Below are 24,924 nucleotides of genomic sequence, written 5' to 3'. Positions count from 1 at the left end.
TGATGGTTTTAGTTTTAAAATAGAGAATTTTTAATTTTAAAGTTCTCTTGATTCAGGGAAATTTTTCATTAGATTGTGAAGCAGAAAATATAAAAGGTCAAAGGTTAATTTTATTGTCAAAGTATACATGTATAACAACTCTGATATTTGTCTACTCTAGATAGCCATTAAATATAGAAAGACCGTGGGTGTTAATCAACATCTCTCCAACCCCCAAACCGGCATGAGAAAGAAAAGAAACAAAACTTACAGACTCCAAAATCTCCCACTCGCCGACAGCAAAAAACAGCTGCTACAACAACAATCAACAACCCCCCACACATAACAATCCTGGATCCCCTCACAAACAGAAAAGAACAGCAACATTAGCACCAAATCCCCAACAGCCCCCCTTACTCACAGAAAATTAACAGATCACCCACCATCAATTGTTCACAAGAAAACACCGAAAAACTGAAGGAAACCAATATAAAGTATAGTCCAATAATCACATAAATCTCAGAATATAATTCCTTGGAAATAAAGGAAAGAGGCAGAGAGCAGCTAAATATAGGGCGGTTATTTAGTATTTGTTATTGGATAAATGTTAGAAACTATAATTATAACGGGACATAGAGGAAAAAATGAAGGTAATTAATCAAAATGAATTATGTCTGAACCCTGTTTACTGGAGTTCTTTGAATAAGTTAAATGGTCACTGCACCAAGGGGAGCAGTTCATCTAGCCAGATTTCCAGGAGTTGTATATGTATAAGTTCACCCTATATTTGCTGGAATTCAAAAGAGTGAGAGGGAACTTGATTGAAACATACAAGATCATTAAATATCTCAACATGGTAAATTGGGAAAGAGGTACTTCCTCTTATGGAGGAATCCAGAGTTAGGAGTCACTCTTTAAAAATAGGCGCTTAACCACTTAAAATTCAACGTTCAAAGTAAATTTATTATCAAAGTACATATATATCACCATATATAACCCTGAGATTCGTTTTCTAGTGGGTATACTCAATAAATCCCTAACAGAGTACGAACCATAATAGAATCAATGAAGGACTGCACTAAATAGGCATTCAACGAGTGTGCAAAGGACAAGAAACAATGCAAATACAAAAAGAAAAATAGTAGTAAATAAATAAGCAATAAATATTGAGAATATCAGATGAAAAGTCCTTGAAAGTGAGTTCATAGGTTGTGGGAACATTTCAGTGATGGGGCAAATGGAGTGAAGTTATCCCACTTTTGTTCATGAGCCTGACATTGAGGGTTAATAACTGTCCCTGAATCTGGTGGTGTGAGTCCTGAGGCTCGTGCACCCTCATCTGGAAGCGAAGCCTTGTTGTCACCAATGCCACTTGATTTTGCTCTATAAGAGGTGATAGTGTTCAAGCCATGCCACAACTGTTGAGCATTGAACATAAGACAGATGGGGCGAATTTTTTGTTCCCCTCTTCAATACTTTATTCCTCAAAGGGATAATAAACAGTTGAGGCCAGTTCACTGGCTATATTTAAGAGGGAGTTAGATATGGCCCTTGTGGCTAAAGGGATCGGGGGTATGGAGGGAAGGCTGGTACAGGATTCTGAGTTGGATGATCAGCCATGATCATACTGAACTGCGGTGCAGGCTCAAAGGGCCGAATGGCCTACTCCTGCACCTATTTTCTATGTTTCTATGGAAGCGGTATCCTGAAGTATTTTTAAAACAGTTGATGTGATTATCTGATTAACAAGGTGGTGAAAGGTTACTGCAGGTGGGTTGACATATGAAAATGAGGTTACAATCAGATCAACTTGTTACCTATGATATGTTTGTATATAAGTGTATTTAATGAGGGAAGAGTATGAGGCTAGTGTTGTTGATTTCTTGAGAGAGATTTAATTGAGCTGTTTCAAAGAAACAATTGAAAGTACAACATTGAATGACAGATTGTTTTATGTTAGCAGTCCGGTTAGCAATTGGGGTGCAGAGATTTCAGCTGTTAGATTAGAGAGAAATCGAAGGGTAAAAAAATACCCAAGGATAAAGAGGATTAGACTTTACAGCCAAGGAGGTTGATTGATATAGAAACCCTCATTATATTTTTATAAACATATCAGATGAGCACTTGGAGTATTTAGTTGCATTTACATTTTATTGCTTTTAGAGGGAATACTTAGTAATGTTCCAGTTCACACATGATCCTGCTGCCGAATACTTGTATTGTTTTGCAGGCAAGACTGGAAAATTTTATTCATCAGTGATTTAAAAGTGATTTTCCAGCTATGTCTAGTGGAAATACAAAAAATCTGGCAGCTCCTACATAACTTCAGTCTCTGTTTTTGATAGATGATATCTCTGTGTGCTTCTACACGTAGCTGATTTTAAAATCACATTTACAGCTTTTTTGTGACTTCAATGAATTTTAACTATTTTATTATATCCCTCATGCTCTAGCCCTTTAGAATTTTGTGGAAAGAATGTAGAATTATGTAGCACAGAAACAGGCCTTTGGTCCAATCATCCATGTGGAATCTATGTTTATAATATGTCACATTAGTGAATTTTAGATTGAAATTTTTCTTAACAAATTTTCTGGTACATTTTGCTCAAGTTTTGCATACAGCAATCCCTAATTAGTACCAAGATGATATCAAGTTAAAACATTTTCTTTTCCCTTACTCTTTGGGCCTTTTCCTTCAAACGTCTCATAATTTAACAGTTTAATTCTTACTTCAAGCTAAGGAGTTGTCTTGTGTTTAATATTTCCACCTTGAGTTTCTTCCAGACATCCTCCTTGTTGCCACCTTAATGATATTGGTATTCACCTTCAGTTTCCTTGCCTTATGAAAATTCTTCCCTACTTTCCTCCATAAATGTCTCCCAGCACACTTATAATCACAGTTGTTCCGACCTTACTTTCTTGAAATATACCAATTGTCTAGCCACTCCTTTGTATTTCTTAGCATCTATATCCCCTCCTTCTGCAGCTCACTTTCCTCTGCTTCTTCCCTGGGAAAGCCTCCAATAAGGCTTTTATAACCTGAATTTGAAACCTTAATGCTCATCCTTGGGCACTCCTTTCGTTGTAATATTATACACCTATTGATCTTCCCAGCAATATATCTTGGAGCAAGCCTTTTGTTGCTGCTTTATCCTTGATAATCATCTGAAAAATATTGTAATGCTGGTCCTTTTCCTTCTCTGCCTGAGTCACTTGTAATATACCTTGGAGGGCAAAAAATGTCAAAAATTCAGTTTGCCACCATATTATGAGATAATTTCCTGTTCATTGCTTCATAGAGCTTTGAAGCAGGCCCTGTGGCCAAAATGAGTTTCACAACCAGCAAGTATTCATTTACTGCAACAGCAGCCTTCCCATCTGCCATCAGATTTTTTGAACATCCCATGAACACTACTTAGCTATTCCTCTGTTGCATTATTTGGTTAGCAATACAGCCTGGAGTTCCCTTCCGCCCTTCGAGCAGTGCCACCCCAGCCACCTTCCACAGCCCCATTTAACAGTAACCTAGACATGGGACATTTACAATGACCAATTAACCTACCTGGTACGTCTTTGGACTGTGGGAGGAAACCAGAGCACATAGGAGTAACCCGCACATTCCATGGGGAGGACATACAGAGGACGCCAAGATTGAACCCTGAACTCCAGCACCGCCACCTGTAATATCGTTGCGCTAACTGCTACACTATCATGATGCCCATTGTAACTTGTACTGTTATAATATATAGACATTTTTTTGTCTTGTACTGTACTACTCCCACAAAATAGGCATCTGTTAGTCTCGTGAGACCATGGATTTGCGCCTTGGAAGGTTTCCAGGGCACAGGCCTGGGCAAGGTTGTATGGAAGACCGGCAGTTGCCCATGCTGCAAGTCTCCCCTCTCCACGCCACCGATGTTGTCCAAGGGAAGGGCATTAGGACCCATACAGCTTGGCACCACTGTCGTCACAGGGCAATGTGTGGTTAAGTGCCTTGCTCAAGGACACAACACACTGCCTCAGCCAAGGCTCGAACTAGCGACCTTCAGATCACTAGATGAACGCCTTATCCACTTGGCCACACGCCAACACAAAATATTTCATGACATACGTCAGTGATAACAAATCTGATTTTTACCCTACACTAATCCCACTTTAATTCTCTTACAGTTCCCTTCAGCTCTTTCTAAATTCTACCACTCACCTACAACTATCAACTTAAAGTGGCCAACTCGCCACCAACTTTATACCCTCATCTCTAACACAAGTACAACACTGGAAGCTGTCCAAGGTGGTACCATAACAAATATAATATTTCTTCCTTATTTGTACTTGCACACACAAGAATGGATACTTTTTTCTGACCTCCAAATTACTGATGCAATTCCTTCACCGTCAAACCCTCTATCTTCTGTTCTTAGAATTTTACTCTTCAAATGTTTTTGTGTCAAGTCATTGTTGTATAGGCTGTATAGGCAGGTGACAGAGCTGAAGAACAATGTCAGTCATGATCACAGTTATTATAAAATGGTGAAATTGGACTGGTTGGTGTAATTTGCATTACCTTGTAGAACAGTGATTCATAGTTGGGTTTAGACTTGATATCTAAGTCAACATTTCAGACCCAGTTGTGTCACCTAGCAACTTGCTCTGGCTTGTCTATTGCTGAAATGTTGCTGGGAGGAATATAAACAGTACATTGCTGGGAAGATCAAAAGATGTGAAATATTGTAATGAAAGGAGTGTCCAAGGATGAGCATTGTGATTTCACCACCGCCTTTATAACCTCTGGACATGACCATTGCAGTAGACTTCTGATGGCCTCTTTCATTCTTCTCTACATAAATTTAAGATTATCTAAGTTTTCATCCTTCTTTTCAAATCACTCTAAAGTTGTCCCTCCCCATTCAGTAATCCCCAAATCCCATGTGATTCTTTAGGATATTTGTACTCCTCCAGTTCTTATGAGCATTCCTAATTTAGTTATTCCATCAATGGTGTCTGGGTCTTCCCTGGAATTCCCTTTCCAAAGTACTCTTCCTCTAAAGTTCTTTACATTTTTAAGTTATGTTGCTGCAAATCTGCTTTGAAGCTTTTTGTCTCCTTCCCTTAAGTTTTATATTACTGAGCGTTTTTAAAAATTTTAACATAAGCAGCATCTTGGGACATTTCTGCATTGTGATTTTTTTAAAGTTATACCTGTAGCTAAACAATAATTTAAGAAATCTTTTGGGTAGTTTTGGTTAGAATATACCATGACAGTTTATTTTTGGTGTAATTCATGTATAATCACATGATACTTTGTCCATTCTGTGGGACATGTACATTTAAGCTTATTAAAAATTATTGATGGAATCCGTCCTGTTGTAAATGCAACTTTGCTAGATGAAATAACGACAGCACAAAAAGATTGTTACTTATCTTTTCACCCGTTTATTTCTTCGAGCTCAGCTGGTGAGTGAACTTGGACCCGACATCAGGGAGAGACCCTTTCTCATCTCCCCGGCAGTTCTACAAGTTCACTGCCCGATGTCAGAAGTTATAAGGCCACCAATACAAAAGAAAAATCAGTTTGATAACCATTCTAGTCAAGTCAATGGACTATTGATACAGAGAACAATCAGTTTGATAACTATTCCGGTCAAGTCAATGAACTATTGATACAAAAATACTATCAATTTGTTAGACACTCCAGCCACCTTAATTAAAGAAAGGAATGTCCTACCTGGCTTGGTGGAGCCACAACTTAATTACAAAGATCAGAACATCCGTCAAATTTATGCTTTAATTAAGAAAGGAATGTTCTGTCTAATTTCCATCAGGTACTGCTTTTTGTCAGAATCAAAAGGTGCGAAAAGCCCAGAGACATCTGATGTGGATCTGGGCAAACTTTAATTATCTTGCTCCAAAGAAAGCAGCTGTGAGACATTATTCAAACACACTGCAGTCACAGACATAGTCGGTACTTAATTCATTGTTTACAGGGATCTGAGAATCCCCCTTTCTCTTAAACTTTATCACTGTGATTATTAAATGTTGGGATTTTGTATTATATATCCAAAATGTGTGTCTCATTAAAATTACAGAAAATTATCATTTGATTATTTAGCTCTTTCTTGTTCGTGAAACTCTTTCGAACAGTGCTGTACAAAACTCAGCTGGCTGACTTCATTACATTGTAATAGTTGTTAGACATCAGATTTACTTCTCTAATTGTGAAGAACATTGGCAGAGTCTGTCATTGTGAATAGCGTGATTGACTGTGTTGGCATTCATTTGTGAAATATAAAGTATCTCATGGAGACAAAGTACATTCTTTACAAATATGTCAATTTATGTGAATAGCATACGATGATAGGCATACACAGCAGTTGTATTAAAGTGAACAGGTTCTAATTGCTTCTGATTTAAGGGATTTTATATATTTATATATATGTATATGCGTGTGTGTGCGTGTTTTGATTCACTGCTAGTTTTAGCACTTTTGAATGTGGTTCCAGGCAAATTATAAGCCAAGATATTGGCATTTGATTGCTAATTTAGCTAAACAGAATTTAAATATTTATCATTCTGTGGGAATATTTAAGATTTAAAAGGACTTTTCTGCACTACACATTTTCCACCATTGCTGAAGGGCATCTGATTCTTATTTTCAGAGATCAGGTCATGCATTCAAAGGAAGGTTGTTAATATGAGCTAAAACAGCATTGTAGTACAGTCTGCATTGCAGATAGTCATGTGATGTGAATGACATTTTCTAAATGACACACACCAAGACTGTCTCCTTTGAGGTTCAGTTTGAATTAACTATCAAATAATTAAAACTTTTTAAACCACCATTAATAGTTTTACTTAAAGGTTAATTATCTTTAAATTCCTAAAACAAAATACAAAGTAAAATTTAAAATATATAGAATTTATACTTTGTTTTAGTGTGATGTGTTTGTAATAAAAATAATTGGAAGGTAAAGTTCCATCCATAACAGCTTGGTTTCTCATGGGGTTGCAAATACAGTCAGACCATTTTGTTATGCTAAGTACTTGCAAGATCAGTGTGTGCATGCATGGTATTGCATTCAAATGCCCTTAATGTTTACACTAAGTTATTTTGATAGGAACAATTCAGTGCACTATAAATAGTGTTAAGCATTTGACACCAACTGAAATTGAGTTAATGAATGTCTGACTTGAGTGCTACATGGAATAGCCATTTGAGATGCTACTTTGAGAGTGCAGTAGATGAAGTAAATAATATGACATTTATATATTGTCTTTCACACTTAAAATATCCAAATAATATTTTAAAGCCAGTTAAGTAGTGGAAAAACAGATTTCACATTAAAATTAATTGTAAAAAAAAGTAATTCTGAATGGCTAAATTGTATCATTGTTTATTTGTGAAAGTGATTTTGAAATAGAATAATAGCTTCAGTTAGATTTCATAGTGTCTTCCCTACTGGCTTCTAAACCACCACAAACACATTTTATTCAAAGTTCTATCATCCAGAATAAATCCTGCTTATAATGTCCATTCTCTCAATTTTACATGGATACTATTTTATTTCTGAAGTATCTTAATGCAGGGCAAAATTGATCTGCTTAGAATAGGAGTTTACAACAAAGCCATCTAGAGTTTTTACCTGTACTCTAGAAATTGTCCCAATTATCTTCACAAAACAGAAAAGTTAAAAAATGTTAAACTATGTGAATGAAAACCAAAAGTTTGGTGACAACTATGCCAAAAACATATGAAACGTAGGTGTCCCAGTAGTTTAGCTCACCGATGAGGACAATGTGGAAATGAGTAATTTAAACTGGAAAGTCCAGGTTGATTCGTGCCGCATATCTTTAAACAATCATAACGAGACATAATGCAAGCTTAATGAATGATTTCATGAATGTATCATCATGTTATGATGAATAATAGGTAGTCATTTAAAGTAAATTATTTCTGGAATTTTTCTTTTGCTTACACTCTAATATAATAAAATTGCAGCAGCTTTAAAGATTTTAAAACACTTACATCCAGTTCTCTTAGCCTTTTTGGAATGAAGATTCACAGGCTGTAATATCTTGCCCAAGTGTATATTCAAATTCAGTCCTGTGTGTACTGTAGTTTGATGGGCAATAGAGCACTTTCTCTTTCAAAAGGAAAGCAATACTGTTGAAAGCTCATTATCTATTGTGGAAGCTTTGTTTTATTTTTCCAAACGCAGCAAAAAGGAGAAAGTGTTCAAAATAAGTGAAATTGGTCAATTGTCTAAATTTGCCCCTGACACCTCCACCATCACAGAAGTTGGTCCTCAGCCAATCTGATTCTCTCCACTTGACAATAAAATGACTGAACACATGCGATATTGGAAAGGGAATGGGCTTTCACTATGGAGCTACCAACTCATCTATCCAATCTATTCCAGAATGAGAGAGAGTGAATTTCTTGGTATATAAGTGAAAGTGAAACTTTCCATAAGCACCCCACAAAAAGCATGACAAATCCAATCTAACATATTATGATACGAGCTTAATCGATCATCAACCAATTGATGGAAGAGATTGTCATAAATATCACTCAGCAATAACCTACTCACTAGTGCTCAATTCAGTTCTGTCACAACCACTTATTTATTGGGTAGAATGTTGGCAAGCCATTTTGCAGCTGTATAAACGGCAGTTTGGCTGCTTTTGTAATATTGTGTCTCGTTCTGAACACTGCATTAATGGAAGGGTGAGGAGGCTTTGGAGAAGGTGCAGGATAACGCCTGGATTGGGCATAGGAGTACATTCAGCCAGAGACTCATTCCACTGAGATGCAACACAGAGCGTCGTAGGAAGTCATTCCTGCCTGTGGCCATCAAACTTTACAACTCCTCCCTTGGAGGGTCAATCACCCTGAGCTAATAGGCTGGTCCTGGACTTATTTCCTGGCATAATTTACATATTACTATTTAACTATTTATGGTTTTATTACTATTTAATTATTTATGGTGCAACTGTAATGAAAAATTTCCCCCGGGATCAATAAAGTATGACTATGACTATGACTATGGATTGGAAGGTGGTAGCTATAAAGAAAGTTTGGAAAAACTTGTATTGTTTTCACATGAGAGGCATAGATGGAGTAGGTGGTCAGAATCTTTTTCCCAGGGTGAAAATATCACAAACCAGACAGATTAGATTTAATGTGAGCAGGCAGGTTTAAAGGCAATTTACAAGGTAAGTTTTTTTTGACATAGAAGTTGGTATTTCCGTGGAACACACTACCCAGGGAAGTGTTGGAAGCAGATGCAATAGCAATGTTTAAGAGACATTTTAACAAACATGTTAACAAGCAGAGGATAGATGGATGTGGCTATAGGATTAGTGTCTGATGGCATCATCATTGGCACAGATATGGTGGGCTGATGTGCCATTTCTTGTGCTGTGTTCTTCTTTCATACTAATCTCATTACAACCTTTGTACAAATCAGGACAGTAATACTGAAAACTGGATTTGAGCAGAGTTGATTGTGCTGGATATCAAGGTAGTATTTAACAATATCAAGACATCAAACTCATTTCGTAAAAGTGGTTATAGTCATGTATGTACAAAACTTTGTTTTGATTACTGAAAGCCAATATCCCCCAAAATGTAGGTACAAGAGTTTTCAAGGTGGTTACCTGGGGCCAACAGTCTTTAGATAGTTTTTCATTGTAAAGTTAGGAAGACATTGATGGTTGTATTGTTCAGTTCCTCTGATATTGAAGACATATCAATTTACTCAGTAACTCAAATAACTTTTAGGAAAATAAGTTTTGGGCAGAAATGTGTTACAGTCACCTTTCCTTGGCATTGTGTGACTTTACTGGTGCTAAATTCCCCCACCATCAACATCCTGAAGATGCTTACTAACCAGTGACTGAAGTAACAGTATGAGTCAGACTCTATATAACAAGACTTGTACATGAAATTTTTGCACAAGCTCTCATGCAACATCTCTGAGTAAGATGGAAAATATTTTTAATGCAGCTACCATATGCAAGTCAATTTATGTTTGATTCGAAGAACTTTTTACAGTAGCATGCATTTATATAGCTTATTAAATGTCAAGAAAATGTTCTTAGATATTTCAGAGGCTCAAGAAGAAAATCAACAGTTGCTATGGCAACCCAGAATGAAACTCAGAGAAAGGCTAATACTGACCTTTAACAAAGTAAGTTATTTCTTGCTACAGAAAGTCAGGCTTCTCTCACCCACAGTTTAGTATGCACAGAGGGAGAACTTGAGTCCATGCTGATGATGCATGAACAATCCAGCTAGTTCATCTCCCCACAGATCTACATAGAATCCCTTAAGATCCACCCTCAAGTCCAACAAGTTGCTAGGGCTACATTCTAAATATCATTGCAGTGAAGGAATAGTAGATGAATATGTCTGTTTATCTGCTTTTTGTTTATTGTTCAGTGGCAGGTATGCAGTTAATGCAAATATAATGGAATATTAACATCTAATTATTTTCTAAAATCAAAATAAAATATCTCAGAATCTAGAAATCACCATAAAAACAAAAGTGTTGGAAAAAACAGCAAAGGCAGGCAACGTCTATTTCTCTCTCCACAGATGCTACCTGATCTGGTGAGTATTCCTGGCATTTAATTCAGGCTTTTTCCATTTTGTATCTTTGGAAAATACCAGCAAATTTACTTTGGCAACGTGCCACAGGAGCTGACAACTTAGAATTTAGTGAATCCTGCAGAAGGAAGACAAGAAGTGAAAGTTGAATTTTGTCAAGTTTCTTTGCTTACACTAAAACTATCACGTCCATTGAAGTCTTTTTCACAGATTGCTATACAGGACTATAAACACAATGATACAAAATAAGGTCGTAAAAGTATTTTAATGGGAAAAGGATCTGTCAACTCCAATGTTTGGTCTTGCCATCAGAATTAAACAGTTGATGTAAAATGTCAATAGAGCTGTAATTATTAAAATAAATACTTAAGCCAAGGTTGTTCATAGGCTTTCTGAAGCCACAAAATCTTTTAGCAGTTAGTTGTTCCAGGTTTATTTATGCTTTTTCTCAGCAAAAAGCAACCATTAATAATTTCCTGCGGAGCCCACCACTGCAGCTGCAGCTTGTCAAGCAGTGTTCAAATAGAGGAACTGATGATGCGGAGTTTTCCATCTCATGATCTAAGTAGTTGCACTACAGATAATTGAAACGTCATTCAGCATTTCTTCCAGTACATCAAAGCACTAAAATGATCAGTGACCTTACTACAATTCCCTGTTTTGTTGGACCAGATTTTTTAAAATTCCAAGATAATAAAACCTGGGATACTTTTATGCATGTAGCTATTCTGGTAGCTTTGAACTAAACTAACAGATTCTGTGCTAGTTTGTCCATAGAAGTAACTAAGCACACAGAAAAGGTTCCAACTTTGATTCAAGTCTGCTCTGAGCTGATAGCAGCAGTAATTTGTTTTTGTTCTCATTTGCTTCTGTTCCCTTGGGAGTAAATTTGGGCGTGGTTCTTGCACTCCAGTAACACCACTGCTGGGCACCTGCAATGGGGGGGAGACTATTATCCTGGGCTGGTTCTCCAAAATTTGCCATTAAAGCGTGCATCAAATTAACAGTAAATAATTATTAAATCTCTTACTTTGTGAAAGTATCACTTTCAAACCTTAAATCTCTCACAGATTTCTGTGAAAATAAAATCTATTAACATTTTTTAAAACTTGTTCATCTATGTGTACAAGAAGATTCTGCAAGCAATTTTACATTTGCAGTTTAAAATATTTTATTCTCTTAATTTCACATAATTAGAGACCACTATGATGAATAAGTAATTTAAAGCCTTCTGAAATTCAGAAATATAAAATAAGTGCATAACAACACCAAAACCTTCACTTGAAATGTTCACCTGACATTCTCTTTCAAATGTTGTTGGACCTACATTGATATATAGTAGTTTCCTTCAAATCTAAGGCCCTATCAAAGTGCTTTACAGCCAGCAAGGCTTTGGCTGTTGTAATATATTTAGAGATACAATGCAAAACAGGCCATTTCTGTCCAAATGAACTGTAGCCTAATCACAGGGCAATTTACGATGGCCAATTAACCTACCAACTGGTACGTCTTTGGACTGAGGGAGGAAACTGGAGCACCCAGAGGAAACACATGCAGTTATACGGGAGAACATACAACCTCTTTGTAGCGGCAGAAAATGAACCCGGGCTGCTGGCACTGTAAAGCATTATGCGAACTGCTACGCTACCATGCCACGATTCAGTCTAATCATCTCAGCTCCATTGCCCAGCCAGTTCCATGATGGGCACAACCCACTCCACCATTAGGACATCTTCAAGAGGCTATGTCTCAGGAAGGTGGTATCCATAACTAAGGACCGTAACCATTAGGACATGCTCTCTTTTTGTTACTACCATTAGAGAGGAGAAACCAAGCCTGAACACTCACCCCAGTGATTTAGGAATAGCTTCTTACCCTCCACATCAGGTTTCTGAACGGTCCATGAACACATGACTTTTATTTTGTTATTCTTTTCTTTTGGCATTTTGATATTTTGCAATTTATATTAATTTTAATGTCTTTGCACTGAACTGCCATTACAAAGCAACAAATTTTGCAACATAGGGATCAGTGATAATAAATCTGACTCTGTTTCAAAATTCTGCAATTTGAAAGAGGTCAATGGCAATAAGAAGCTCAGAAATGTAGTAATTACATATTAAATATATAATTGGGAGTTTAAACTCTTGTCACTACACCAGACAATTAAATGCCAACTGGCTTTACTAATAATCTATATTTAGGCCTTAAAGCTGTTCTGAAAACTGATAAGCCAAATGTGAACCATACTGCAAAATGAAATCTCTTGACCAAGCCATCTTTCAAAGTATTGCATCTCGGTTATTCTTCAAAGTTCAAAGTAAATTTATTATCAAAGTACATGTATGTCACCATATACAACTCTGAGATTCATTTTTGGTGGAGCATACTCAGTAAATCTATCAAATAATAACTATAACAATTTTAATTTTAATGTCTTTGCACTATTGTAACTATATGTTATAAGTATGTGGTTTTGTCAGTTTTAGTCTTGGTTTGTCCTGTGTTTCTTGTGATATCATTCCGGAGGAACATTGTATCATTTTTTAATGCATGCATTTCTAAATGACAATAAACGAGGACTGAGTGTTCTCATAATCTAATCTAATAACAGACTCAATGAAAGACCACCCAACTAAGATTTTCAACCAGAATGCAGAATTCATTCCCGCTGCTGCCTGTAAGGAGTTTGTATGTTCTCCTTGTGACCACATGGGTTTCCTCCCACATTCCAAAGGTGTACCAGTTAGTAGGTTAATTAGTCATTGGAAATGATGGGGCTAGAGTTAAATCACGGAATTGGTTGTGGCGCAGCTCAAAGGGCCGGAAGGGCCTATTCCAAACTATAATCTCAATAAGTAAATAAAACTGTGCAAATGCAAAAGGAAGAAATAATATATAAATAAAAAATAAATATCAAGAACATGAGATGAAGAATCCTTGAAAGTGTGTCCATTGGTTGTGGGATCATTTCAATGATGGGGCAAGTGAAGTTGAGTGAAGTTACCCCTTGGGTTCAAAAGCCTGATAGATGGGGGGTAATAACAGTTTCTGAATCTGGTGGTGTGAGTCCTGTGGCTCCTGTACCGTTTCCTGATGACAGCAGCAAGAAGAGAACATGTCCTAGGTCGTGGGTATGTGATAATGCAATGTTAGCATCTATTTTAAGGAGAATAGAATATACAAACATAAAATCAAGGAGATATGCTGAGCCTTTATAAGACACTGGTCAGGCTGCACGGAGTATTACCAACAGTTTTGGGCCCCATATCTCAGAAAGGATGTGTGGTCATTGGATTGAGTCCAGAGAAGGTTTGTGAGGATGTTTCCGGGAATGAAAGGGATAATATATGAGGAGCTTTTGGCAGCTTTGGGCCTGTACTTTCTGGAATTTTGAAGAATGCATGGGGATCTCATTGAAACCTACTGAATGTTGAAAGGATTAGATAGGGTGGATGTGGAGAGGACGTTTCCTATGGTGGTGCTATCCAGAACTAGAGAGCACAGCCTCAAAATTGAGGGGTGACCTTTTAGAATAAAGGTAAGGAGGAATAGAATGACATAGTTATAAGTAAGCATGCTTGTATACTTATTGGATTAAGAACTGACGTATTCTTCTGAAATAAAGTGTATTTTTAAATTGATTTTATGATCATTTGTAGTTTACTGGTATTTTTCATGTGCTAGGCAAAGATGGTTAAGAAAGCAGTCTTGAATTTTCATCAAACATGAACAATGTAATTGATTAGATTGAACTGAGAATCTTGAGATCTCAATGGCATTAAGCATCTTTGAAATAGTTTCTCAAATTTAATGATTTCTCAAAAGAAGTTTAATTTAGTATTACAGAAGCAGCTGAAAGAGAGCTCTTACCCAAAAGTCTTGAGCCATTGTGCCAGGAATCAAAACAGTATAGAAATATAATACTTGTGTTTTTCTTCCAGCATTTTCAAGAAGGACGAAGGGCACAGCAGCACATCGAAAGCTGTTGGAAGCAACTTGAAGCAGTAAGTTTGTTCCCATTTCATATTTAATTTAGGCAATTTCTGATTACTGGATCATGGTTCCCTCTAAATTGCAACTATAGTGAATTCCAGTTAATTGGGGCAACTGCTTTTCTGGGACGACTCTTGAAAAACTAAAACTAATGGAAAAATTAGCTAGGATTCCCGTTGTTTATTTGGGCCAATACGCCATTTAATTGGGACAGAAAACTGTTGCCAGTTTCTAACTAGTGATAGTCATGTACAATTTTTGTGTCTGTTAGACCCTGCACCATGCTTGGAGTGAACAGTTTTTAAATAGCGTCAGTTGTGTGTCTTTGTTTCAAAAATCAGTGATTTTTGCCACTTACAGTTGGTGAGAAGTAATCACTAAGCCAATTCAGAACTGCTTTGCTTACTGAGGTTTCAAACATTTAAGCTTGGAGTTACCAGAAACAGCCAGGAGTGAAAATGAAGTGATTTCACTATTTCAACAAGAATCACAGAGCATTTGAAGGTATCTGCAATCATCTTGAATGTTACAATGAAAATGAAGATTTGGAGGATGCAATCACCAAAAGCTTTGAATGAGGGCAGTTCATTATCTGCACTAGGTGTCTGCTCAGATTTTGTTCATCAAAACAAGATGACAGCATACTCTGAATTCCTCCATCAAACACTATAAGCAACTAATACACAGTTTTATTGTACTGTAGTAGTATTGGTCATGTTCTAGTTTGTTCTGCATTTCATTTAAAGACATAATTTGTTACTCAGTTTTTTTTGTACCTTTTTAACTATTTCTCTAATAAATGGGCCAAAATGTACTGGTCATGATGTATCCATTGTATTGACAATTTTTTTCACCATCTTATACCAGCACCCTAAATGTTAACTAATGTAAATGCATCATCTTTCAAATCTCTTTATTAAATGTTATTTGTCATGTTTTTCCACCAAACCTTTCTTTGGTCTTTTATAGTTTACAGTTATTTTCTTCACCATCAACTGCCAACTTGTTTCTGCAGATGTATTAATGATACCTGTATTATAGTCTAAACCATTGTTGTTACAAAAGTTGTAAAGATCCTGGTACTGAACCTAACCCCACAGGAAATAGTTATTCAGTCACAAGGAAATCTTGCTAATATCTATGCAGCCTGCATGAAATGCTGACCTTTCTTTGGTCTCCTCTGTTTCCTACTTAAATTAAAGATCAGTGAAGTTGATCAGATTTCCTCAAACTAAAGCTTGATTACATCCTGTCCTGCTGGCATTAATGGCTGTTGGCACAGTGGTGTAAAGGCAGGAGGAAGTAGCTATTGGAGTCCTCTACATCAACTTGTGCAGTATCATTGCACAAATCAAACTCAGAGAAGGAAACTCATTGGTTATTACACAGTGTCCTCCCTCAACTGATCAGTCATTGCTCATCCATGTTCAAAAGGTTTTGATAAAACACTGGAAGTAGCAAAGGCAGAGAATGCCCTCTGAGTGAGTAACTTCAGTGTTCATCATTACTGCCCAATTCTAAAAGCCAGCCTGTTGTAGATGTATTGGTAGAAGTGATCTTGGGGAGACAAAGTTCTACCATCATCGTGAAGACATTGTCCATTAAGTTTAGCACTTCAAATGCATAAAAGAAGTACAACAGATGTAGCAGATCTAGGCACCCATGAGACATTATATACTACCAACAGCAGTAGAAGATTAGACATCCACATATCCTTCACTCTTCCAGTATCACCTAGTCAGAGGATCTTGTTGACGGGGGTAGTAAAGCATAATAGGAGCTGCAGCTAGCATATCTGAAATGATAATATGCCAATTTAGAGAAGTTGAGAAGGTCATAATGATTTCTAAACTGCATACAGTAGGCAGAACTAACCAATCTTACTATCAACAAATCAGATCAAAATTCTGTAGCTCTACCAAATCTATTGTGAATGATAGCTGGTAATTTAAATAGCTAAGAGAAGGAGAAGACTCCATGAAATCCCCAACTTCCCAACAATTGCTGAAGGCAAAGCTGAAGCATTCATAACTATCTTCAAATCAATGAATCATCTGAGGTCGCCAACTTCACAGAAGCCAGTTTGAGTCATGCACTCTGTATGATAACAATCAAGTGAAGGCTCACAAAATAGCAAAGCCGATAAACTAGTGGACGTCCATGGCTGTGGAACAGAAGACTTGTACCTCAAGCAGGGTAGTTCCATTACAATTATGATACTGCCATTAACCTGATCATTGGAAAAAACATTCAATTTGGTACATTCTACCTATCAAAGACCCCCCACCCCCACCCCACTAACCTCACCAACACCACCAATCTCCTTGCGACTTTTGAGCTTCTTTTCTCTCCTTCACAGTTCTGATGAAGGGTCTAAGATCTGAAATGTCAAATCTGTTTATCTTCGTATTGAGCTTCTACTGATTGGTGAGTGGGTGATGATGGAAGTGGCTAAAGACATGCTTCTGTTTGAGTATTAGATAACATGTAAACAAATTGTTGCCTTTTCCTAAGCAAGCTGTTATGTCATAACATAGGCAAAAACATTATAATACATTATAACATAGGAGTAGAGTGAGGCATTTTGGCCCATTGAGTCTGCTCCGCAATTTGATCGTGGCTGATCCATTTCCCTCTCAACCCCAGTCTCCTGCCTTCCCCCATTTCCTTTCACGCCCTGACAAATCAAGAACCTATCAAACTCAGCCTTAAAAACACCCAATGACCTGGCCTTCACAGCCACTGGTGCCAACGAATTCCACAGATTCACCAACGTCTGGCTAAAGAAATTCTTCCTCATCTCCCTTCTAAATGGATGCCCCGCTATTCTGAGGTCGTGCCCTCTGGTCCTAGACTTTCTCACTACAGGAAACATCTTCTCCATGTTCAACATACTGTAGTTTTCAATGAGAATCCCCCCTCATTCTTCTAAGTTCCAGCAAGTACAGGCCCAGAGCCGTCAAATGCTCCTTATATATAACATATAACCATATAACAATTACAGCACGGAAACAGGCCATCTCAGCCAAGCCTTTCATTCCGGGAATTATTTTCGTGAACCTCCTTTGAACCTTCTCTAATGTCAGCACATCCTTTCTTAGATTAGAGGCCCAAAACTGTTCTCAATACCCAAGTAAGGACTCACCATTGCCTGAAAAAGGCTCAATATTATATCCTCATTGATATATTCTAGTCCTCTTGAAATGATTGCCTTCTTCACCACTGACTCAACTTGCAAGATAACATTTACAGGAATCCTGCACGAGAACTCCCAAGTCCCTTTGCATCTGCATTTTTGAATTTTCTCCCTGTTCGGAAAATAGTCTGTGCTTTTATTCCTTCTACCAAAGTGCATGACCATGCACTTCCCAAGACTGTGTTGTATGCAAATAGAATAACGTCTTGATTTTTAGTTTGTCAATGTTGTTTAATACCAGCTGATACAACTGACAGTGCGCTACTTGTTCTGTCTTTAATTCACATTTCCATTCAACAATAGAGCAAGCGAAGGTTTGAGAGAGATTGTAAAGAAGCAGAGCGAGCTCAGCAACATTTTGAGAAGATGGATGCTGATCTGAACGTAACGAAGGCTGATGTGGAAAAGGTATGTCGGAAGTAGCTATATACCTAAGTTGGAGATTGGTGACATATGACCAATTATTTTCTTTATAGTTTTAAATGATTGTTATGCTTCTGAAAGCACAAGTGCTTTTGAAGGAAATGCTTTTTAACCATTTGACAGTCAGAAATTAGGATAAGATATCATTGTTGTGAAGTTACTCATGAATAATCCAAGAGGGTTGAACTAATGATTCACATTGAGAGCTGAGGAATTTAAATTAAGTGATTAATTGAATAAAAATCTTGTATAAAGAACTAAGGGCAGTATAAGAGACCATGAAGTTCTGTGCTGTCTTAAAAAAAAAACCACTCCAATTCAGTTGTGAATTTCAGGGAAAGAAATCTCATGATTACATGTTCAGCCTGTACATGGCTCCAGTATTGGAAATGATTCAGCAAATATCTGATTTATCAGCAGTTAGTTCACCTCAATCTTCTTAAAGGCTATTAGTGATACTAACCTTGAAGATGAACAATATTTTTGTGAGTAAAGCTTAAAAAATGCTTCTACTCAATTAATATGTAACATTAACAATAGATTATCCATAAAAGTAATAACATTATTGCATAATTGAAATCTAATTTCCATTTATAGCTGGACTGAATGAAGGATTAGTAACTGAAATTGACTGATACAGCATATGAATTCAAATAATTGATGGAGGAGTAAGAAAGTTCTAAGAATGATTACACAACCATAATCAAACTTGTATTTCAGGGTGACTTCGGCTTGGATTTGTAATCTAGGCATGTTAAGGTTCAAGAATAGAAGTAGCTCAATGGCTAATCTCCATGTTAGCAACTGGCAAGAAATAGACTTGCAACTCAACTCTAAATCCCTTTTCCAATTGTTAACTGTTAGCGTATCCTCACCATCCAAAATGGGTGTATTTACACTTATGGCAAATGAAATGTATATCATTAAGTGCATATATTTGATAATCATTATGAATAAATTAGGATGAATAGCATAATCTAAACTTGTAATGTGTAATTGAGGTTATGTCACCATTTCTGCAGCTTAGGAGGTTCTTTTCACATAGCTGGGTAATTGTTCACTTGCCTAAATTTATAAAGCAAAAATAAGCCTGGAAATGTTTGTGGACATTGCTTGAAGATGGTGCCTGAATCACATACTCCTGATTATGGACATCTGTTTATTGTAATGCTGCCAACTTCATGCAGCCTGCTCATTTAATTAGTTTCTGTATCCGTTCAGCCCTAACCCTTCTGTTCATGGTTGGACACCTCAGCAGGAGTCAGTATTATGAATATTTGGCTGGAATTAAAGCTAGCTTGCATTTCTTAAAGGTGTGATGGTATTGTGGCTATAACACACACAAGACAGCCACAGAAGTCTTTGCTAGAATGAGTCCCCAAAGACCTTGTAGCAGGTTGATGCTTTGAGGCTGAAACGGTTACTGGCTGGCTTGCAGGTAATAGAAAATGCCACAATGCACTCAGCAGCCTTGTGTGTGCAAATATTTCATCAGCCAATCATATGGCAGCAACTCATTGCATAAAAGCATGCAGTCATGGTCAAGAGGTTCAGTTGTTGTTCAGGCCAAACATCAGAATGGGGAGTGATCTAAGTGACTTTGACCATGGAATGACTGTTGGTACCAGACGGAGTGGTTTCAGTATCTCAGACACTGTTGATCTCCAAGGATTTTCATGCACAACAGTCTCTAGAGTTTACAGAGAAAGATGCGATAAACAAAAAACATCCAGTGAGTGGCAGTTCTGTGGGTGAAAGCACTTTGTTAATGAGAGAGGTCAGGAGAATGGCCAGACTGATTCAAACTGGCAGGAAGGTGACAGTAACTCAAATGACCATGTGTTACAGTAGTGGTTTACAGAAGAGTATCCCTGTATGTACAACACATTGAACCTCAAAGTGGATGGGGCTACAGCAGCAGAATTCCACGGATGTATACTCAGTGGCCACTTTATTAGGTACAGAAGGTACCTAATAAAGTGGCCACTATGTGTATTTTGTGGAACAGGCTTCAAAGTTCTCTTCCATCAAGCGTTCCAGTACTGTATGTTATGCAGGATGCAGTGCTTGATGTACTCAGAAACCTGTCAGGAGGTTGACATTCAAGGTGAAGAATCACAGAGGAGTAAAGAACATAAGATGCCTGAGTTGGCTGTTTGGCATCTTATGCATCTCAGCCATTCTACTTAGTGTCTCTTTAATGTCATTTCCTGCACTAATCCCATATCTCTTGATTCCTTAATATCTAAAAATTCTTCAGTGCGAACCCCGAATTTTCTTGGTGACTGAACTGCCACTGCTCTCTTAGGTAGAGATTTCCAACAATTCACCACCCTTTGAATGGCTGACATTTTTGTGACCATGACTCCTGATTGTCAGGCAAGGAAAACATCATCTTTGCATTTTCTCTGTCAAGCACCCAAGAATATAACACTAAAAGACATGACCTCACAATCTTCTAAATTATATTCCATCTACCTTGTATTGCCCATTCAAAGAACCAAAGTATATTTATTATCAAAGTATGCATGCAGTATACAGCCCTGAAATTCATCTTCCCACAGACAGCCACAAAACAAGGAGACACCATGAAACCCGTTCAAAGAAAATATCAAACACCTAAGGTGCAAAATGAAGAACAAATCACGTAAACGGCAAAAAAAAGTGCATTACACACGGAAGATTAAACATCAAACCGCAGAGTCCTTGAAACAATCTAGGAATATTCTGTTTAGTTCCATTCAGTTCAATTTAGTGTTGTGTTGTTAGTTAACTGCAGACTGCAGAGCCAATCTGCCCCAATCAAAATCATGCAAAACTGCAATAAAAAAAAATTCAAAGTTTCAAAATACAGTTATTATCAAAGGAGTAACCAGAAACCAGAAACACATATAACATGACCTGCAGTGTCCTCTAAAAATGAGTCCAATCCACAAACTGCGTCAATCAAACCTTACCCAAAACCAAGACTCCTTCCTCCAGCAGCAGAGAGGGAGAGGGAGACCGGTCAAATTCAGATGGATGGCAGGCGGATAGTGCTGAACACCTGCTCAGCTTCTGCTCTTGTCCTCGTTGATTTCAATCTTGTTGGATGCTTTCACTGGCAAGTTGGTTGAGAATTGGAGCTGATCATTAGGTTCGTACTCTGCCATTAGGACGCAGACTCCATGTTGTACAAGGCCGAATTCCCTTGGAGACAGGAACAGCACCAGATCACTCAGTCAGCCCAAAAACACATTATCAAAATGTAAACTGCAAAATGTAAACACACAGATTAGTAGTAGGAGTATATTTAGAAGAAAAGAAGGGGTTTCGTGAACATTCTCCTGGGCGTCACCATTGGTCGCGCTTGTTGCTGGCGCCGCTTAATTTGCCTATATCGCTCTGAATCATCCCTGCATCATTCTCAAAACCCTCACTGTTCTGAGCCATCAGCAAGTTAAGGTGTTTTATATGTGATCCCCAGCACAAATCCTGTAGCACAATGGCTTGAAAATGAAAGCAGCTTGGAGAGTCTTACAGCAATGTATCTTCCAATAGATTCCTTCTATCTGGGGTAGAGTGGAAATGCTATATTCACAAAATATTATGTGCTCTGTCATTGAAACCCTGCATGATGGAGAATCCCACAGTTCGAGCAAATCCACATGCTCTCATGGCCTGTTAATCTCTAGTTAATGAAATGAGGTTAGCTTGCCTTGAATAGAATCTCAGTGACCTCCCAAATACAACAATGGCCAACGTGATTACAGAATGCTGAAAACTCCTCCAACTCGGGTGTATACAGTAGACGTTCATTGGTACTGTTACTTTGACAGCCAGAAGAAAGTGTCTTTGCCTCAAAGTTGTACTGGTGGTGTGCAGTGTTTGGGAGATTTCTCTGATGACATCCTTGTTGAAGTACAACATATCACATATAGTTCCTTTCAGGGCTTCAGTATGGAAGGTCCTCTACACTCTTCCAGCATGCTCCTGTTGATTTTCATATGTGAAGCTGTATTGTGAGGAATATAATGTGTCTACATTTGGAGCAGTTGGTTTGTTTCATCAGGTGTCTTTGAAGACATTCATCACTTAATAAAAGAATATAAAACATTTATCTGTACATAAGTTAGTAGTACATTTATATGAAACAATACAGATTTGATATCTTCAGAACAAGTTATAGAGTTATAATGATGGAGATAATACAAAAAAATGAAAAGATGGGGAAGCAATGTTAATACCTGAGAGTATGAATCTGTGGAATTCGTTGCCATAGGCATCTGTCGAGGCCAAGTCTGTATGTATATTTAAGGCTGAGGTTGATAGATTCTTGATTGGTCAGGACATGACGGGGTATGAGAAGAAGGCAGGAGATTGAGGCTGAGTGGAAAATTGGATTAGCCGTGATGAAATAGCAGAACAGACTCAATGGGTCAGATGGCCTAATTCTACTCCTATATCTTAAGGTCTAAAATAATCTTGTTTGAGGTGAAGGAAATGTCAGAAGGATAATAGGTAGAGTGTTTGTAATGAGAATTGACAAAGAAGTCTATAGCTAACAGTAGGCATCTTTGAATTATGATAAGAGAAAGATCGAACTCCAATGTTCCTTGCTTGAAGAAACTGAAGTTAAAATGTGACTTTGACTTATTAAACCAAGTGTTAATAGTAAGAAAGAAAATATGAGATAAAAAAGATCCAAGATTTCATTAGAAGTGATACATCTAAAAATAAAGCTATTTATATACATTATTTCCCAGAATGCAGTTAGAATAAATCATGCCATTTAGGTAATTTTCTATAGCTACATTCTCAAGGCTGCAAAGAAAATACAGAAGCAACTTCTTAAGATTAAACCTTAAATAAGAGGCTTTAGTTATGAAAAAAGTATAAACAAAAATGGCCTTTTAAAATACAGCATAGAGATGTGTAATCAAAGCAGCTGCAGCTATGCAAATTTACGTGGCATTGGGTGAACATCATAAGGTTATCATAATGCATGGAATGTGGTACAAAATTACAAAACACTGAAGATAGTGTTTGGTAAGTGGTCAATTGCTTGTTGATTCCATATCATGAATAATGCCCTTTTTGTATCAAGCCCCATGTGACCACACTCTCAAATGCAAAGTTAACTTAAATTGAGAGAGGACTTTTGTAAAATTGCACAGATTATATTCAATATTTTAGATTTGTGCATGTTGTTTGAACTTACATATTAATAGTTTATGAAATTTGAATCTTGAGGTCTATGTATTAATTAATCAGAATTGTCCTGGTAACAAAGTTTTGAAGAATGCAGCTAAGAAATGGATAAATATTTGTATTATATACTATACTACACTTCAAAAAATCAAACAATAAAGCATTGAATATTTAAAAAAAAATAATTCTGAAGAGTGAAACTAATTATCATGGAGAGTCACAAGGTTGTATCAGACAGAAATGGGCCTTTCAGCTCACTGTATCTGTGCCAAGCTTTTTGTCCACTTACATGTAGAATGTTTGCCTGCTCTAGGTGTGTACCCTTTTATGCCTTGCCAATTTAAATGCCTGACTTTATGCCTCTTAAATGTGGTGCTTATTTCTCAATCCATCATCTCTCTGTGTTTAAAAAAAAACAAATTTTCTCTAAAAATCTCTTTTTAAAACTCATTTATCTTATCTAAAGTCTCTTGTTTTGATCCCTTTTCCATAGTGGAGAGATATAATCTGTTTCCTGTCTATACCTCTTATAATTTTATAAATCTCTGTCATGAGGCTCTTCAGCCTCCTTTCTACTAATGGAAAGTCTCTCCCCATAACTGAAGTCCTCCAATCCAGGCAACATCCTGATATATATTCTTTGCATTTTCTTCCCAGCACAATCACTATATTGTGGCAATCAGAAACACGTGCAGAACTTAAAGTGTGGTCTAACCTGTGTTTTATCACATTTTGCTATGTATCATCCCAACATTTATATTCTACATCCCAACTTATGAAGACAAACTTGCTACACATCAACCTGTGTTCCCACTTTCAGGAAACACCAAGATATCTCTGTTCGTTAGTAGCAGCTTACCATTGCTGTGTATGTCCCACTGCCATTTGACTTCCCAAAAATACATCATATCACTTGTACCTGATCAACTTTGCATCTCCATCTGTACTCCTGCTGTAGCCTAAGATAATCTTGCTCAATATACACAACACCACCAACTTTCATGTCGATTGCAAGCTTACTATAGACACCTCCTACATATGCACTCCAGTCATTGATATACTGTATATCACAAGCAACCAATGGTCATAAACTTCCAGTTAGATAAGTATCTTTTCATCACCACCCTGTACCTCCTATCACTCTTTCGGATCCATTTAGCCACCTCCACTTGGATCCCATGTGTTTAAACCTTCTGGACCAGCCTACCACACATACTTTGTCAAAAACCTAACTAAAGTCCATTTATGTCTACTATAAGCCTACAGACTCTCACAGCTACCTGGACTATTCCTCTTCCCACCCTGTATCGTGCAAAAATGCCATCCCCTTCTCACAATTCCTCCGTCTCCGCTGCATCTGCTCTCAAGATGAGGCTTTTCATTCCAGGACGAAGGAGATGTCTTCCTTTTTTAAAGAAAGGGGCTTCCCTTCCTCCAATATCAACTCTGCTCTCAAACGCATCTCCCCCATTTCACGCACATCTGCTCTCACTCCATCCTCCCGCCACCACACTAGGAATAGGGTTTCCCT

General features: G+C 37.4%; 1 protein-coding gene across 11 annotated transcripts in view; it reads left to right on the top strand.

The window, feature by feature from the left end:
* fnbp1b (formin binding protein 1b) overlaps window positions 1–24,924 on the top strand; it is a 220,142-nt gene that overhangs the window by 98,443 nt on the left and 96,775 nt on the right. For all 11 annotated transcript variants that reach the window (XM_072240164.1, XM_072240165.1, XM_072240166.1 and 8 more), the window contains exons 5-6: window positions 14,533–14,595; window positions 18,084–18,188. In XM_072240164.1, the coding sequence (XP_072096265.1) occupies window positions 14,533–14,595; window positions 18,084–18,188 (168 nt within the window). The remainder of the gene's footprint in view (window positions 1–14,532; window positions 14,596–18,083; window positions 18,189–24,924) is intronic.

The sequence above is a fragment of the Mobula birostris genome, chromosome 22 (genome assembly GCF_030028105.1).
Source record: "Mobula birostris isolate sMobBir1 chromosome 22, sMobBir1.hap1, whole genome shotgun sequence".
Classification (NCBI taxonomy): domain Eukaryota; kingdom Metazoa; phylum Chordata; class Chondrichthyes; order Myliobatiformes; family Myliobatidae; genus Mobula; species Mobula birostris.
This window is presented reverse-complemented; position numbering and strand designations above follow the sequence as displayed.